Here is a 19,675-nt window from a genome sequence, read left to right on the forward strand (position 1 = left end):
ACACACAGCCCCCCATATTGTACACACAGCCCCCCATATTGTACACACAGCACCCCATATTGTACACACAGCACCCCATATTGTACACACAGCACTCCATATTGTACACACAGCACCCCATATTGTACACACAGCCCCCCATATTGTACACACAGCACCCCATATTGTACACACAGCACTCCATATTGTACACACAGCACCCCATATTGTACACACAGCACCCCATATTGTACACACAGCACCCCATATTATACACACAGCCCCCCATATTGTACACACAGCACCCCATATTGTACACACAGCACCTCATATTGTACACACAGCACCCCATATTGTACACACAGCACCCCATATTGTACACACATCACCCCATATTATACACACAGCCCCCCCATATTGTACACACAGCCCCCCATATTGTACACACAGCACCCCATATTGTACACACCGCACCTCATATTGTACACACAGCCCCCCATATTGTACACACAGCACCTCATATTGTACACACAGCCCCCCATATTGTACACACAGCACCCCATATTGTACACACCGCACCTCATATTGTACACACAGCCCCCCATATTGTACACACAGCACCTCATATTGTACACACATCACCCCATATTATACACACAGCACCCCATATTATACACACAGCCCCCCATATTGTACACACAGCCCCCCATATTGTACACACATCACCCCATATTATACACACAGCACCCCATATTGTACACACAGCTCCCCATATTGTACACACAGCATCCCATATTGTACACACAGCATCCCATATTGTACACACAGCACCCCATATTGTACACACAGCCCCCCATATTGTACACACAGCACTCCATATTATACACACAGCTCCCCATATTGTACACACAGCCCCCCATATTGTACACACAGCACCCCATATTGTACACACAGCACCTCATATTGTACACACAGCACCCCATATTGTACACACAGCCCCCCATATTGTACACACAGCACCCCATATTGTACACACAGCACCCCATATTGTACACACAGCACCCCATATTGTACACACAGCCCCCCATATTGTACACACAGCCCCCCATATTGTACACACAGCCCCCCATATTGTACACACAGCACCTCATATTGTACACACAGCACCCCATATTGTACACACAGCACCCCATATTGTACACACAGCACCTCATATTGTACACACAGCACCCCATATTGTACACACAGCACCCCATATTGTACACACAGCACCCCATATTGTACACACAGCACCTCATATTGTACACACAGCACCTCATATTGTACACACAGCACCCCATATTGTACACACAGCACCCCATATTGTACACACAGCCCCCCATATTGTACACACAGCCCCCCATATTGTACACACAGCACTCCATATTGTACACACAGCACCCCATATTGTACACACAGCCCCCCATATTGTACACACAGAATTGTTGACATTTTTGCAGATTTATTAAAAAAGAAAACCTGAAATATCACATGCTCCTAAGTATTCAGACCCTTTGCTCAGTATTTAGTAGAAGCTCCTTTTGATGAGTCTTTTTGGGAAAGATACAACAAGTTTTTCACACCTGGATTTGGGGATCCTCTGCCATTCCTCCTTGCAGATCCTCTCCAGTTCTGTCAGGGGGGATGGTAAATGTTGGTGGACGGACATTTTTAGGTCTCTCCAGAGATGCTCAATTGGGTTTAAGTCAGGACTCTGGCTGGACCATTCAAGAACAGTCACGGAGTTGTTGTGAAGCCACTCCTTCGTTATTTTAGCTGTGTGCTTAGGGTCATTGTATTGTTGGAAGGTAAACCTTCGGCCCAGTCTGAGGTCCTGAGCACTCTGGAGAAGGTTTTCGTCCAGGATATCCCGGTACTTGGCCGCATTCATCTTTCCCTCGATTGCAACCAGTCCTCCTGTCCCTGCAGCTGAAAAACCCCCCACAGCATGATGCTGCCACCACCATGCTTCACTGTTGGGACTGTATTGGACAGGTGATGAGAAGTGCCTGGTTTTCTCCACACATACCACTTAGAATTAAGGCCAAAAAGTTCTATTTTGGTCTCATCAGACCAGAGAATCTTATTTCTCATAACGCAACACGACTAGGATGACCAAACTATTGAACTCTCACCGCTGATAAATGGTGGGTACTTACTCCCTGCCGCTCCTCTGATTGAGAGGCTCTAACCGTAGTCTGTATAAAGTATACAAATATTAAAACTGTCCCTGGGAAAAACACCAGAGTGGGTAACCCGGGGATAAAGAGGGCTACTAATGGTCAGAGAGGGCAATAAGAGAGGAGTGGGTAAAAGCAGTACCAAATTTTATTAGTTTACCTAAACCACATGATGTATAAAAACATGTTGCTTCTCAATGGAAGCCAAAGATTCTCCGTCCCCCGTCACCAACCATAAAATGGTACACCAGAAAAAACAATCACAGATGGTGCACCAATGAACATCTTAGTCCTTGTCAATGTATCTGTTTCATTGGTCCCCACTGTGTATATATATATATATTATTATTATTAATTTTATACAGCATTTATATAGCGCCAACAGTTTACGTAGCGCTTTACAACTTGAGGGTAGACAGTACAAATACAATACACTTTGATACAGTAGGAATCAGAGGGCCCTGCTCCTTAGAGCTATATAATATATATATACCGTATCTCACAAAAGTAAGTACACCCCTCAGTGACATTTGTGTAAATCTTTTCTTCTATCTTTTCATGTGACAACACTGAAGAAATGACACTTGTCTACAATGTAAAGTAGTGAGTGTACAGCTTGTATAACAGTGTAAATTTACTGTCCCCTCAAAATAACTCAACACACAGCCATTAATGTCTAAACCGCTGGCAACAAAAGTCAGTACACCCCTAAGTGAAAATCTTTTTTTCTTACATTTTTCTAAAACCCAAACTTGATAGTCCAGTTTTGTTTGAGGACTTACAGACAGAGTCACCCCATTGTCTTTGATCTATATCACAGATTTCCCCTGAGTGGCCGGCTTAATATCCAGAACATCAGTCCCCGCCCCCCGAGGAGCTTGCAATCTTAGGAAGCTCTGCTGACTTTTATTATCCAATCACAAGCAAGCAAAAGCGCTGTTTTTTTTTTTTTTTTCCTTTGCGTGTGATTGGGTATTCTTTGCAAAGTGAAAATGGACCAAGCTCTGGGAAAATTTCCCTTGCATAGTGCAGTTTCCCTTCTAAAGATTACGGCCCATTTGCCTTTAATTAATCAGCCCCATAAGAGGGGCTACTAGCATGTCTTTGGAGTGTGGGAGGAAAGCGGAATACCCAATGGAAGGCCACACAAGCAGAGGGAGAACCTTCAGACTTCATGTAGGTAGCGTTCTGGCTGGGATTTGAACCAGGGACCCCGGTGCTGCAAGGCAGGACGTCTGTCTGTACTCATTTTTAGTGGTCAGTTTCGGGTCATGTTTGGGGCAACATGGTGGGTGGGCCACAGGACTACGTGTGTTCAGCCCAGTGCCAAATCATCTAAACCTCATTGGAAATGTTCCATCACATCAAACCTCCTTCACCCGTCCCCTGAGCTCTGTGAGTCACACGGATTCCTTCAGTCTGTAATGTTTCCAGCATGGAATGTATTATTCTATGGATAATGGCCATTTTTTCCTGGAGTTCAGCCTAAAAAAAAAAATTATATATATATATACACATAATGGGGAGGGAAAGTATTCAGACCCCCTTAAATTTTTCACTCCTTGTTATATTGCAGCCATTTGCTAAAATCATTTAAGTTCATTTTTGTCCTCATTAATGTACACACAGCCCCCCATATTGTACACACAGCCCCCCATATTGTACACACAGCACCCCATATTGTACACACAGCACCTCATATTGTACACACAGCACCCCATATTGTACACACAGCACCCCATATTGTACACACAACACCCCATATTGTACACACAGCCCCCCATATTGTACACACAGCCCCCCATATTGTACACACAGCACCTCATATTGTACACACAGCACCCCATATTGTACACACAGCACCCCATATTGTACACACAGCCCCCCATATTGTACACACAGCACCCCCATATTGTACACAGAGCACCCCATATTGTACACACAGCACCCCATATTGTACACACAGCACCTCATATTGTACACACAGCACTCCATATTGTACACACAGCACCTCATATTGTACACACAGCCCCCCATATTGTACACACAGCACCCCATATTGTACACACAGCACCCCCTATTGTACACACAGCACCCCCTATTGTACACACAGCACCCCATATTGTACACACAGCACCCCCTATTGTACACACAGCCCCCCATATTGTACACACAGCACCCCCTATTGTACACACAGCACCCCCTATTGTACACACAGCACCCCCTATTGTACACACAGCACCCCCTATTGTACACACAGCCCCCCATATTGTACACACAGCACCCCATATTGTACACACAGCGCCCCATATTGTACCCACAGCACCCCATATTGTACACACAGCCCCCCATATTGTACACACAGCCCCTCATATTGTACACACAGCCCCCCATATTGTACACACAGCACCCCATATTGTACACACAGCTCCGCATATTGTACTCACAGCCCCCCATATTGTACACACAGCACCCCATATTGTACACACAGCTCCGCATATTGTACTCACAGCCCCCCATATTGTACACACAGCCCCTCATATTGTACACTCAGCTCCGCATATTGTACTCACAGCACCCCATATTGTACACACAGCACCCCATATTGTACACACAGCACCCCATATTGTACACACGGCACTCCATATTGTACACACAGCACCCCATATTGTACACACAGCACCCCATATTGTACACACAGCACCCCATATTGTACACACAGCACTCCATATTGTACACACAGCACCCCATATTGTACACACAGCACTCCATATTGTACACACAGCCCCTCATATTGTACACACAACACCCCATATTGTACACACAACACCCCATATTGTACACACAGCCCCCCATATTGTACACACAGCCCCCCATATTGTACACACAACACCCCATATTGTACACACAGCCCCCCATATTGTACACACAGCACCCCATAATGTACACACAGCCCCCATAATGTACACACAGCCCCCATAATGTACACACAGCCCCCCATATTGTACACACAGCACCCCATATTGTACACACAGCACCCCATATTGTACACACAGCCCCCCATATTGTACACACAGCACCCCATATTGTACACACAGCACCCCATAATGTACACACAGCACCCCATATTGTACACACAACCCCCCATATTGTACACACAGCACCCCATATTGTACACACAGCACCCCATATTGTACACACCGCACCCATATTATACACACAGCACCCCATATTGTACACACAGCCCCTCATATTGTACACACAGCACCTCATATTGTACACACAGCACCCCATATTGTACCCACAGCGCCCCATATTGTACCCACAGCACTCCATATTGTACACACAGCCCCCCATATTGTACACACAGCACCCCATATTGTACACACAGCACCCCATATTGTACACACAGCACCTCATATTGTACACACAGCCCCCCATATTGTACACACATCACCCCATATTATACACACAGCACCCCATATTGTACACACAGCTCCCCATATTGTACACACAGCCCCCCATATTGTACACACAGCACTCCATATTGTACACACAGCCCCCCATATTGTACACACAGCCCCCCATATTGTACACACAGCACCTCATATTGTACACACAGCTCCCCATATTGTACACACAGCCCCCCATATTGTACACACAGCACCCCATATTGTACACACAGCCCCCCATATTGTACACACAGCCCCCCATATTGTACACACAGCCCCCCATATTGTACACACAGCACCTCATATTGTACACACAACACCCCATATTGACAGAAAAACACAGAATTGTTGACATTTTTGCAGATTTATTAAAAAAGAAAACCTGAAATATCACATGCTCCTAAGTATTCAGACCCTTTGCTCAGTATTTAGTAGAAGCCTCTTTTGATGAGTCTTTTTGAGAAAGATACAACAAGTTTTTCACACCTGGATTTGGGGATCCTCTGCCATTCCTCCTTGCAGATCCTCTCCAGTTCTGTCAGGGGGGATGGTAAATGTTGGTGGACGGCCATTTTTAGGTCTCTCCAGAGATGCTCAATTGGGTTTAAGTCAGGGCGCTGGCTGGGCCATTCAAGAACAGTCACTGAGTTGTTGTGAAGCCACTCCTTCGTTATTTTAGCTGTGTGCTTAGGGTCATTGTCTTGTTGGGAGGTAAACCTTCGGCCGAGTCTGAGGTCCTGAGCCTTCTGGAGAAGGTTTTCATCCAGGATATCCCTGTACTTGGCCGCATTCATCTTTCCCTCGATTGCAACCAGACGTCCTGTCCCTGCAGCTGAAAAACACCCCCACAGTATGATGCTGCCACCACCATGCTTCACTGTTGGGACTGTATTGGACAGGTGATGAGAAGTGCCTGGTTTTCTCCACACATACCGCTTAGAATTAAGGTCAAAAAGTTTTATCTTAGTCTCATCAGACCAGAGAATCTTATTTCTCATAACGCAACACGACTAGGATGACCAAACTATTGAACTCTCACCGCTGATAAATGGTGGGTACTTACTCCCTGCCGCTCCTCTGATTGAGAGGCTCTAACCGTAGTCTGTATAAAGCATACAAATATTAAAACTGTCCCTGGGAAAAACACCAGAGTGGGTAACCTGGGGATAAAGAGGGCTACTAATGGTCAGAGAGGGCAATAAGAGAGGAGTGGGTAAAAAGCAGTACCAAATTTTATTAGTTTACCTAAACCACATGATGTATAAAAACATGTTGCTTCTCAATGGAAGCCAAAGATTCTCCGTCCCCCGTCACCAACCATAAAATGGTACACCAGAAAAAACAATCGCAGATGGTGCACCAATGAACATCTTAGTCCTTGTCAATGTATCTGTTTCATTGGTCCCCACTGTGTATATATATATATATTATTATTATTATACAGTATTTATATAGCGCCAACAGTTTACGTAGCGCTTTACAACTTGAGGGTAGACAGTACAAATACAATACAATTTGATACAGTAGGAATCAGAGGGCCCTGCTCCTTAGAGCTATATATATATATATATATATATATATATATATATATATATATATATATACAGAATCTCACATAAGTAAGTACACCCCTCAGTCACATTTGTGTAAATCTTTTCTTCTATCTTTTCATGTGACGACATGATAACCACCCCAAACACACCTCCAAGACCACCACTGCCTTGCTAAAGAAGCTGAGGGTAAAGGTGATGGACTGGCCAAGCATGTCTCCAGACCTAAACCCTATTGATCATCTGTGGGACATCCTCAAACGGAAGGTGGAGGAGCGCAAGGTCTCTAACATCCACCAGCTCCGTGATGTCATCATGGAGGAGGGGAAGAGGACTCCAGTGACAACCTGGGAAGCTCTGGTGACCTCCATGCCCAAGAGGGTTAAGGCAGTGCTGGAAAATAATGGAGGCCACACAAAATATTGACACTTTGGGCCCAATTTGGAGATTTTCACTTAGGGGTGTACTGACTTTTGTTGCCAGCGGTTTAGACATTAATGGCTGTGTGTTGAGTTATTTTGAGGGGACAGTAAATTTACACTGTTATACAAGCTGTACACTCACTACTTTACATTGTAGACAAGTGTCATTTCTTCAGTGTTGTCACATGAAAAGATAGAAGAAAAGATTTACACAAATGTGACTGAGGGGTGTACTTACTTTTGTCAGATACTGTGTATGTGTGTATATATATATATATATATTCACTAATTTAGTCACCTGGACCTTCTCCAGAACCTCTGACACACCAGGCTGAGAGTACAAACATACAAAATCAAAGGAAATCACTGAAGCCAATGTATAGTATTATATATATATATAGTAGTGCCTATAGTAAACGGAAACCTGCTTGTAATCCAAAGCACTTGTATATCAAAGCAAATTTCCCCATAAGAAATCATGGAAACTCAGATGATTCGTTCCACAACCATTTATTCATAAATCCTTCAGTTTATAGTCTAACGGGTTGCGATTTTGATGCGGAATTCGCTGTAAATTTGCGCCTCATCCAATGTGATCCGAGGCTGAAAGTATTGGAAAGAAATCTTGTAACAATTTGAAATTCAAATCAAATATCATTTTGTTAAAATGTAACATTTTTCAGTCTCAAGCAGCCCGCCTCTCCCCGCTGCAGCAGTCCTTGAATTATAACTAAAGTTAAACATACATTTTTTAGCTATGGATGGGGTGGAGAGGGATTAGACCCCCTGTCAGGTTTGTACTGCTGTCTGTGTCCCCGTGAGATTCATCATCCGGTTTACCTGAATTTCTGAGAGGGAAAGGGGAGGATAATCCCAAATTTTGGGTTGTCAGGGATTATAACCCTCCCTCACTCTCTCCTAAATGAAGAAAGAAATAAACATTCTCCTTTAATTCTTCTTTATTAAAGGCAATTTTTTTTTTTTTGTAAAATAAAAAAGATGTTATACTGATGTGCTCTGTGCACAGAACGTACCTCTGGGGTCCCCTCGCCATCTCTGTCCATTCCTCCCCCCTCAGTAAGACCGGTGATATCGAGGCTCCCACGCACTTGTGCTCCCACTCTGGGCTGTGTGTGTCCATAGACACACACAGTGCCCATCGGATAACCCGAGCCTGGGAGTGACGACACTCGGGGGGCAGCACAGCCATATTCACCTTAATGCATAGAATAAGGGTTTACAACCCCTTTAAGTTAACGACACCCTGAAGTCGGTTTGTAAAACGCAGTGCGGCTTGTAGAATCGGATCGCGTTGGGTGTGGACACTCATGTGATCTGATTCTGGTGCCAACAAAAAAAAAAGGGTCCTGCACGAGTTTGGTGCGAATGCAGTGCGATTTGAGCCATACAAATCCATGGCCCAAATCGCACCCAGGAGACAGCGCATGTGATTGGCAGAGGAATGTCCGGCGCTGCACCCGTGTGAACCCGGGCTTCATGGAATAAACAGAGAGGATGGTGGGTCGGCTGTTAGATGAGATCTCCTCTACGTTCAGCCTCTCAGAATAAGGCGTACCTAAACCTACAATGACCTGCGCCCATAGGTGTGTGCAGCCTACTGCATTAGGGTGCGCACCCCTTAGGTCAAACACACCCGCCTTTCTCTGCAGCCTCAGTCGCACGGGCCAGTGAATGAATGGGAAGTACTCTGTGCTAAGTAGCTTCCTGTTCATTCATAAACTGAAGCATAGTAACAGTTTACTATGCTTTGGTTATGAATGGACACAGTGAGCAAGTGTGTTTACTGTGTTTAATTAGAAAAGGAAGGGGCCGGTAAATTACATATTTACTAGCCCCTTTCCCTACTTTCCCTACTGAAACATCCCCCGCAGCAGCTGGGGGAGAGAAGGGAAGCCAGCAGCACTGCGGGGCGGGGAGGCCAACAAGGTGGGGGAGGGGCAGGCAAGAGGTGGGGGGGAATGGGCACCGCACATGGTGCTTAGGGTGTGCCCAGGCACACCTGGCACACCCCTTGCGCACGCCTATGCCTGCACCGCACATACAGGGGGGGAGGGGTACTGTCGCTGTAACGCAGGGTCAGGGCTCATTCATATGTGTGGCTATAGTGCTGCCCCCCTCTGAAAAGCAATCTGCTATGGATCGCACTTCAGGGGGTATTTGACAGGCGGTGAGGAGGCAATAGTTCACCTTCTACTTCTATGGCGGCCAACAACCACCCCCCCCCCTCCAGCAGCTGGTGACACCTCAAACCCCCCAGCCCCGCCCGCTTGCTGTCTTACCCCATCTAGGTGGCAGATGGCGGGCATCGGCAGAGGGATCGGCATCTACTCCAAGTGGGCGGGGCTGGGGGGTTTGAGGTGTCACCAGCTGCCGGGGGTTGGTTGTTGGCCGCGACCCCCCCCCCCCAAAAAAAAAAACACCACTGCCCACTACCCCACAACTGTGGGTGGGGGCGGGGCGGTTGCAATAAGGCCCCATTCAATTGTCTGAGTTTAGTTGGGTGGATGGGGGGCAGTAACTGCCTGCTGACTGCACAGCCAAGATCTGATCTTCCTCTGCAGCACAGCTGGGCGTAAAAAACAAAACAAAAGAAAACCTCACTCCCAGCCTGCTGATTGGACACTGAAAGGTCAGCGAGGCACTAATGAAGTCATCCTTCTGCTCACTCTACTTTCTTCCCTGTCAGCACATGTGCATCTGTAGAACCTGATTAGCTCAGGTGCCATCCTCCTCCTCCTCCCAGTCTGAGCTCTGCTGTGCAGGGGGAGGCAGGAAAGTGATATTGATTGATATAAATCTTCATTCTTTCGTTGGATTGATCGTTTCTTTCCCTCCACAGACACAACGATCTCCCCTGGCAGCTCCTGGACAAGTTCAATAACCAGCTGAGTAAAGTGAACCTGACTACCCTGATCAGCACCCACACCAACATCCCCAAACTACGAGAGGGACGGGTGGGCGGCCAGGTGAGGGGGTGCCGGGGGGGGGGGGGGCTCTGCCGGGGGGAGGGGGGGGGATGGGAGAGAATATTGTCAGCCTGTGCCGGGTTCAATGATAGGATTCAGTCTTCATAAGGAAATCAAAGCGTATTAATACCAAACATGAAGCTGACATTTATTGCAGATTACCAGCCCATAGAGAAGGCGGCTGCATTAGTTTTCATTTCTTTATTTTCACCTGTACCACACTTCCTGTCCTAGAGTGACAACGATCACCCATCACCCGTATCAACGGAGGAGGAGAGCGTTCACTCAATGCTGCGCCTCCCGATTTGGACCAGACATGTGCGGTTCATTTCGTTCCCAATAGAATTTCGGACAAAATTCAAAAACGAATTTGAAAACAAGAATAAAATAGAATAGAAAATAAAAGAATAGAAAAGAATATAAAATAAAGGAATAGAACAGAAAAGAATGGAATACAAAAAATAGAATAGAATAGAAAAAAACAATAGAATCAAATAACATAGAAAGAAAATAACCATTTTTCAAAATTTTTATTCCAAATAGAATAAATTTGAATAGAAAGGAATAGAGTAAAACAGAAAAGAATATAAAAAATAAAAGAATAGAACAGAAAAGAATGGAATAGAATATAAAAAAATAAAATAGAATAGAAAAGACTAGAATAAAATAGAAAGAATATAACCATTTTTCAAAATTCGAATTTCGAATAGAATAAATTTGAATAGAAAAAACAATAGAAAAGAATAAATATAACCATATTTCGAAATTCGAATTTTGACTAGAATAAATTAGAATTTAAATAGAATAAGTTTAAAAAGAATAGAACAGGAAATAAAAGAATAAAATAGAATAAAATAGAAAGAATATAACCATCATTCGAATTTTAAATAGAACTAATTCAAATTCAAATGCCATTTAAAAATTTCCGAATTTAACTTAATTTGAATAAACCAAACAAATTCTGAAAACGAATAAAACACATTTAAGTAAATAATTTATGTAAATCTATTTCTTCCAGCAGTATTGGCTCCTCTGGTGCCCGGCGCTGAGGCTTCTGTGTTGACCCGGCCTTTGGCCTCCTACCCTGATGTTGAATCGCTGGTATTGCAGGGTGGGCGGGCTCAGGGGGCAACAAACGGGCCAATTGGGGCCCCCGGGCTGTGGTCACATGAGGAGGTGACGGACCTGATAGAGACCTGTTGGTCGAAAATCCGAAAATAAGAAAGAAAATCCAAATATTTTAAATAACTAACTAATAATAATGATTAAATTACAGGTATTGGAATTTCCTTTCAAATTTGGCTGTTAGTGAACGTAACGAATTAATCAGAAGTTAGGAATTATCCGAGATAACGAATGCCGTATCTAAACAAATGGAACGGAACAATTTAATAATAAATAATAATAAAAAGTCATTTGTTCCGTTCTATCCGTTTAGATGCGGCATTCGTTATTTCGGATACTTTATAACTTCGGATAAATTCGTATTCGTTACTTTCACTATCAGCCAAATGTGAAAGGAAATTCCAATACCTATAAATTGAATAGTTTATTAATAGTTAAGTTATTATTAGTTAATATTTCAGATTTTCGAATTTTCGGGTTTTCAAATTTTCGTTCTTATTTTTGGACTTTCGTTCTTTTGAATTTTCGGATTTTCTTTCTTATTTTCGGGTTTCGGAACTCCCAATATTCCGGATTTTCGAATTTCCGAACTTTCGAATTTCTGAATATTCTGAAAGATTCATTAAACTGTTTTTTTGTTACTTCGGATATTTCTGAATGAACGAATTTGGAACGATACGAATTGCACATGTCTACCCTCTATACTTGTATCCCCTTCGCTGCTCCCCAGGAGCTACTAAAAAGGTTATATAAGGAGGGGAGGGGCAGAGGAGCTGGGCCAGCACACAAAGGTGAATTGAATTTTGCTTGTTTCTTTTCTATGCTTTCAATTCCAAAATTTTCACAAACAAAAACAATACAATGTTTCGGTTCTCTTTCCATGTTTTGTAGTTTTGGGCGGCGTACGTCCCGTGTGACACGCAGGGGAAGGACGCGGTGAGAAGGACATTGGAGCAAATAGACGTCATCCATGGCATGTGTCTGAAATACCCAGAGGACTTCCTATGTGTCGGCAGCGTGGCAGGTGAGGGGATCCGGGGCAGGTGAGGGGATCCATGTGAGGGGATCCAGGGCAGGTTAGGGGATCTGGGGCAGGTGAGGGGATCCGTGGCAGGTGAGGGGATTCGTGGCAGGTGAGGGGATCCGTGGCAGGTGAGGGGATCCGTGGCAGGTGAAGGGATCCGTGGCAGGTGAAGGGATCCATGGCAGGTGAGGGGATCCGGGTGAGGGGATCTTGGGCAGGTGAGGGGATCCGGGGCAGGTGAGGGGATCCGTGTGAGGGGATCTGGGGCAGGTGAGGGGATCCGTGGCAGGTGAAGGGATCCGTGGCAGGTTAGGGGATCCGCGGCAGGTGAGGGGATTGAGGGAAGGTGAGGGGATCCACGTGAGGGGATCCAGGGCAGGTTAGGGGATCCGGGGCAGGTGAGGGGATCCGGGGCAGGTGAGGGGATCCGGGGCAGGTGAGGGGATCTGTGGCAGGTGAAGGGATCTGGGGCAGGTGAGGGGGTCCATGTGAGGGGGTCCGTGTGAGGGGATCCAGGGCAGGTTAGGGGATCCAGGTGAGGGGATGTGGGGCAGGTGAAGGGATCCGTGGCAGGTGAGGGGATTGATGGCAGGTGAGGGGATCCGCGGCAAGTGACGGGATTGAGGGCAGGTGAGGGGATCCAGATGAGGGGATCCGGGGCACGTGAGGGGATCCGGGGCACGTGAGGGGATCTGTGGCAGGTGAGGGGATCTGTGGCAGGTGAGGGGATCTGTGGCAGGTGAAGGGATCCGGGGGTAGTTGAGGGAATCCGTGGCAGGTGAGGGGATCCGTGGCAGGTCATGGGACCCGGGGCAGGTGAGGGGATCCGTGGCAGGTGAGGGGATCCGTGGCAGGTGAGGGGATCCGTGGCAGGTGAGGGGATCCGGGGCAGGTGAGGGGATCCGGGGCAGGTGAGGGGATCCAGGGCAGGTGAGGGGATCCGGGTGAGGGGATCCGTGGCAGGTGAGGGGATCTGGGGCAGGTGAGGGGATCCGCGGCAGGTGAGGGGATCCGCGGCAGGTGAGGGGATCTGGGGCAGGTGAGGAGATCGAGGGCAGGTGAGGGGATCCGCGGCAGGTGCGGGGATCAATGGCAGGTGAGGGGATCCATGGCAGGTGAGGGGATCCAGGTGAGGGGATCAGTGGCAGGTCATGGGACCCGGGGCAGGTGAGGGGATCCGGGGCAGGTGAGGGGATCCAGGGCAGGTGAGGGGATCCAGGGCAGGTGAGGGTATCCGGGTGAGGGGATCCGGGTGAGGGGATCCGTGGCAGGTGAGGGGATCTGGGGCAGGTGAGGGGATCTGGGGCAGGTGAGGGGATCTGGGGCAGGTGAGGGGATCCGCGGCAGGTGAGGGGATCAATGGCAGGTGAGGGGATCCATGGCAGGTGAGGGGATCCAGGTGAGGGGATCCGTGGCAGGTCATGGGACCCGGGGCAGGTGAGGGGATCCACGGCAGGTGCGGGGATCAATGGCAGGTGAGGGGATCCATGGCAGGTGAGGGGATCCAGGTGAGGGGATCCGTGGCAGGTCATGGGACCCGGGGCAGGTGAGGGGATCCGTGGCAGGTGAGGGGATCCGTGGCAGGTGAGGGGATCCGTGGCAGGTGAGGGGATTTGAGGAAATAGTCACAGAAGCCTCCTTATTTACATTAAAGTGAACCTGTTATATGAGATGTGATGACTGCCACTGCTGACAAGATTTCTGGCAGGATCAACAGGTATTTTTGTTGCCCTTATTAAACAGACCTAACAAAGCTTCCAATTGTATATTTAGCAGAACAAAAATAAGAGTCGGGCAGCCCAGGGAGGTAATAACAGATGGCTTAGCTTTTCCACTTTTTCACCGTCCCCAGCTGGTGAAAAGGCTGCTCAGGTACCGGCTCAAGTTTACTCACAGTAGTCTCCGGTAACAAGGTGGATGGTCCCTCAGTGACCACTGCTTCCCTACATCTGGTTCCCCATCCGGCTGAACCTTCTCAACTCGGTTGGACTCCAATCCTGCAGTCCCAACCCTATGCTGCTTCTCCCGCTCCTGGATAGGCCTCAGGCAGCCTAGCAGTCAGGTGTCCCCGGAAGAGGCCTCAGGCTTCCGGCCTAGCAGCTAGGTGTCCCCGAAATAGTCCTCAGGCTTCCGGCCTAGCAGCCCGGTGTCCCCGGAATAGGCCTCAGGCTTCTGGCCTAGCAGCCCGGGGCGACATAACCCGCATCCACCCAGACAGCCGTCCAGGTGGCACAGAACCCCCGATCACCTGACTCCACCCTAATAAATAGGCTCTCCCAGCAGGCCATGTGGCTTAAAGAGACCCTTGCCCATTGGCTGAGACACCCCATCCATTCATAATCTGTCCTTGCTATGCCCTTGTCTAATGTCACCAGCTACAATGCCACCTAGTGACAGAAGAGAAAAGTGCAGCAATTCCAGAATTAGAGAGGAATCAGTGGATCTCTTAACAATTAGCCAGGACAATTACTACCTGGCAAACTAAATTGATTAGTAACCACGCCTAAACACCAGGGTGCTACAATATTATTATACAATGACCTATCAATAAGTCCTTGGACTTCCATTGTACATTCACTAATGTTTCTTTTCTAGGGATCCTTGAGGCCTTCCAAGCTAAGAAGGTGGCCAGTCTGATTGGTGTGGAAGGAGGACATTCAATTGACAGTAGTCTGGGGGTCCTACGCACCTTCTACAACCTGGGGGTGCGTTATATGACGTTAACGCACAGCTGTAACACACCATGGTAAGATCAATATACGGGTGTGATAAAGGGTTGGGCAGTGTGGTGCTACTGGCAGAGCATGCTGGGAGCTCCAGCTTCTCCATACCCGACGGGCAGCAGGTCCTCCATTAAAGATGTAGATAATGAAAAGTTGGCCCAACAATTATGGATAATCTTGGATAATAACCAGATGGTTTGGGATTGGTCATGGTAGGGTTGTGCCTGTATGCGCCAATATGGGAGGGGCACCCAGCGACCAGATGTCATTCTACTGGAGGGTTAGTAGATACCAGGGGGAACAGAGATGAAAAATTTCACACTCTTCACTGCAAAATAAAAATTCTTGGTCACTTGTCACTCGGCATTGCATCACTAAATTAGATCTATAGCTCTCCGATCAGCAAAGCTCATGTTCCCTGCTAATTGGAGAGCTCTACCACTGACAGCGGGGGCATGTGAGACCTCTGCAGAGAGACCATGGCTTCCAGAGAAAATAGTAAGGTTTTTTCTCTACAGCATTCTAGAGCTGCAGTGCGTGGCATGAAAAATTAGCTTTAGGGCCCATTTTTGCATTGCACTGTGGTGCATCAGAATCAATGGGCTGCACAGGAAACAACGCACAACAACACTAAGGTGAGATGAAGCCCTAGCAATTTTTAAATGAATACAGGAGCGGACTGGGGGGGGAGGGAGGGGAGGTTTATGTCTGAATTGCTGATTACTAATAAACCCGTCTTCATTATTCTGTCTACTCAGGGTGGATAACTGGCTTGTGGATGATAAAGTAGATCCAGCAAAAAGCAACGGACTCTCTGACTTTGGAAAGGTAAGAATGAGAGCATACAGAACAACACAAAGAAGTAAAAAATAGGGTTGGCCAAGGGAATAATGATGGAGGGTAAATAAATATAAATACTTTAAATAAAAGCAAATTCATGAACTTTATTACATAGAAAAAAGTTAAAAACAGAGGAATGCACCAAACATTGTTATACACATACAATGCAGATTACGCCCTCGCTTCCTCAGGGGTTTGTGTAACAATCAATAGGGATGGGCCGAACACCCCCAAAGCACCTTGTCCCCACAACTCTGGCCATTGGTTGTCAGGGTCTGTGGGCAGGGGGGCTTATCGGAATATAGAAGCCCCCTTTAACAAGGGGGTCCCCAGATCCCGGCCGCCCTCATGTGAATGGGTATGGGGTACAACCTACACATTCACCGAAAAAAGTGGCAAAAAGTAAAAAACACAATACACAGTTTTTGACAATTCTTTTATTAAAAAAGAATTAAAAAAGTGTCCCATGATGTCCATCCATCTTTAATCACGCCGCCCGACGGACCTGAAAAATAGGAAAAAAAACCTGAAAATACTCCACCTCCATGAGAGGCGTCCCGGCGACTGCTGTCTCTTGGCTGTGACAGCTGTTTTATAGGCAAGGGCGGGGCCACCTGGAGATGTAACAGGATGACCCTGCCCCCTCTGACGGCACATGATGTCAGAAGGGGCGGGGGTCACTCGTTAACGTCACGTCTTTTGTGGCTTTTACTTTTTGACACTTTTTTTTTTTTTTTTTTTGGTGAATGTTAGGGATACAATGTGCCGATACCCATTCACATAGGGGAGAGGGGCCGGGATCTGGGGACCCCCTTGTTAAAGGGAGCTTCCAGATTCCGATAAGCCCCCTGCCCGCAGATCCCCATAGCCTGTTTCAGCCAATCAGGTGACGGGTAACAGACCCGAGCACCTGATTGGCGGAGAGGCGGTTCAGTGTTAGGAAAGCGAATGTTCATGGCGCTCGCTGTTTACCTTTTTTTGACGCCTGTTAGAGACTATGGCTTTTTTTTTATTTATACATTTCAGAACAAAATTTAAATACATTTTTAAAAAGTGAAATATTCCCAATATTACCAGAAAGAGGAGAGGGTAGGTCATAGGGTACCCGCCCTCTATAGCTTGTCCAGTATCCATATTATGATCTTCATAGACTTCTCTCCTCCCTGCAGAGCGTAGTGCTGGAGATGAACCGCCTGGGGATGATCATAGACTTGGCCCACGTTTCGGTGAAGACCATGAAAGATGCTCTGGAGGTCTCCAAGGCTCCTGTGATATTCAGCCACTCGTCCGCCTATGCGGTGTGCAATAGCAGTAGAAACGTGCCGGACGACGTACTCAGGATTGTGGTAAGTAGAAGGAGCAGAGCTGCAGATTCAATCGATATCTCATGAGAACTTCCCTAGGTGATCTCCATGTAACGTCAAATAGAAAGAAAACCATTTCTGTTCCCGTTGATTGTGTACCTGGCTCAGGGCCAGCTTCATGTAGACATGGTTTGATGATTTGGGTGTGGAGGAACTTGAGTGGCCTGCACAGAACCCCGACCTCAACCCTACTGAATACCTTTGGGATGAACGGAGATAGCAATTGTGAGCCAGGTCTTCTTGTCAAACATTGATACAGTCTACTATGCTTCAGTTATGAGTGGACACCATCGGTGTAGAAGCCATCGGTACTGATCACTCACTGTGTTCATTCAGGAAAGGAAGGGGCTGGTAAATGACCGGCCCCTTTCCCCGCTCCCCAATGCTGAAACAATCCTTGTGTGCCCGCAGTAGCTACCGGCGGGAGAGGAGAGGAGGGAAGTTGGCAGCGCTGTGGGGGAGGGGGGCATAGACAGTGGGTGGAAGTAGGACTGGGACAAAGGAGTGGGCAGGAGCTGCAGCTGCCCTGGGCACTGTGGTATCATGTGAGGTGGGGGGGCACTGCAAGGAGATTGGGGGGAGGGAATTTTTGTTTGAAGGGAGAATTTGGGGGTTGGTGGGAGGTATTATTCTATGAGGTGAAATTTGAGGGGAGTGTGCTAAGAGTTTTGATTTAGGGGGGTTTGTGTTGGAAGGGGGGGGTGGAAGGAAGATGAATGGTGCTAGGAGGGGGGATTGAGGTGGTATTTGTGCTGGAAGGGGGGGTGTTTGAAGTGGGAGGATATGTGTGCTAGAAGGGGGGATTTTAGGGGTCGCTGGGGGGGGGGGGTGATATTCTTTGGGGTGGGGGAATGTATGCTTAAGGGGTAAGCATGCAGATTAGTGCTCAGTTTTTGTGGATGGATCTTTGCTTACACATAATTCCCACACATTTTGGGGGGGTGCAGTTTGGCATATTCACCCTGGGCTCTAGATTACCTTATCCTAGCACTGGGTGGAAGGGGCAAATATTAGAAGGGATCTCCCCAGCCCCTCCCCCCACCCAGCGCAGCCAGAGGGAGAAAGCTGGGGGATTTACAAGAGTCACAAAGCAGTACAGCTGGCCCTCCTGCTCGTCAGGTGTCCGGGCCCCCCCTTTTAAACTGATGGGGACGGGCCCATTACAGGAGGGTCGGCTGTACTGCCTTATCAGCGGGCCTGCATTCTGCAGCCACAATACATTGCTTCATGGCCGCAGGTATCCTATCATCCGGGGCCGAGAATGGCAAGCCAAAAGGGCGAGACCTCCCCAGAAGGATCCTACAATCTGGCCTGGTTGGTTGAACTAGATAGACTTATTTTTTGTTCATCCAGACTCGCTATGTAACCTCACAAACTCTCTTTTGGCACAATGGGTGGACATTCCCACAGACACGCTCACTCCTAAATCTTATGGTAGGCATTCCCAGAGACCAGGAGGCTGGTATAGCTGGAAAAGATGGGGCCACTCCATAGTAATAGCCATGGTTTGGGGAGGTCTCACATACGACAAAAAGGGTATGATGGTCAAATCAAATTCAAGCGATTCTCTCAGCAGCTCCTCCTGCTACTTCTCCACAAATCTCTTGCTTTGTGTTTGCATTCTTAAGATTAGTAGGCTGCTAAATCACTGCGGGGGTGGGGAGCAGAGAGCTGAGCTGCTGAGAGAATAACTTGAATGACCTCAGAATGATTTCTGCTATGAAATGTGAAATTTCTCCAACTACAGAGGTCAGCGAGGTCTTGATTTTTTTTTTTAATTTTATTTGCTGCTTGCTTAAAATATATAAATACTTAAATGATGAATGGCAGGTCTCGGGTTCACTTTGAGGGTGCGTCCTCTAGGGGCGCTTGTAACATGGTAATGAAACATTACTAAAGCCTGAACAAGTCATCCCCATCATGCACACTAAATTTAAAATCTTTGACTTTTAAACCAGCCTTATTGTGCTCATAAGTATTGTGTAGATAC

At 47.1% G+C, this 19,675-nt stretch overlaps 1 protein-coding gene across 1 annotated transcript in view; it reads left to right on the top strand.

The window, feature by feature from the left end:
* The window catches only part of DPEP1 (dipeptidase 1), a 43,173-nt gene that overhangs the window by 17,286 nt on the left and 6,212 nt on the right, over positions 1 to 19,675 (top strand). Inside the window, exons 3-7 of the mRNA XM_073605947.1 lie at positions 10,483 to 10,609; positions 12,626 to 12,758; positions 15,354 to 15,504; positions 16,240 to 16,309; positions 17,491 to 17,667. Of these exons, the coding sequence (XP_073462048.1) occupies positions 10,483 to 10,609; positions 12,626 to 12,758; positions 15,354 to 15,504; positions 16,240 to 16,309; positions 17,491 to 17,667 (658 nt within the window). The remainder of the gene's footprint in view (positions 1 to 10,482; positions 10,610 to 12,625; positions 12,759 to 15,353; positions 15,505 to 16,239; positions 16,310 to 17,490; positions 17,668 to 19,675) is intronic.

Source organism: Aquarana catesbeiana, linkage group LG11 (assembly GCF_042186555.1).
Source record: "Aquarana catesbeiana isolate 2022-GZ linkage group LG11, ASM4218655v1, whole genome shotgun sequence".
Lineage (NCBI taxonomy): Eukaryota > Metazoa > Chordata > Amphibia > Anura > Ranidae > Aquarana > Aquarana catesbeiana.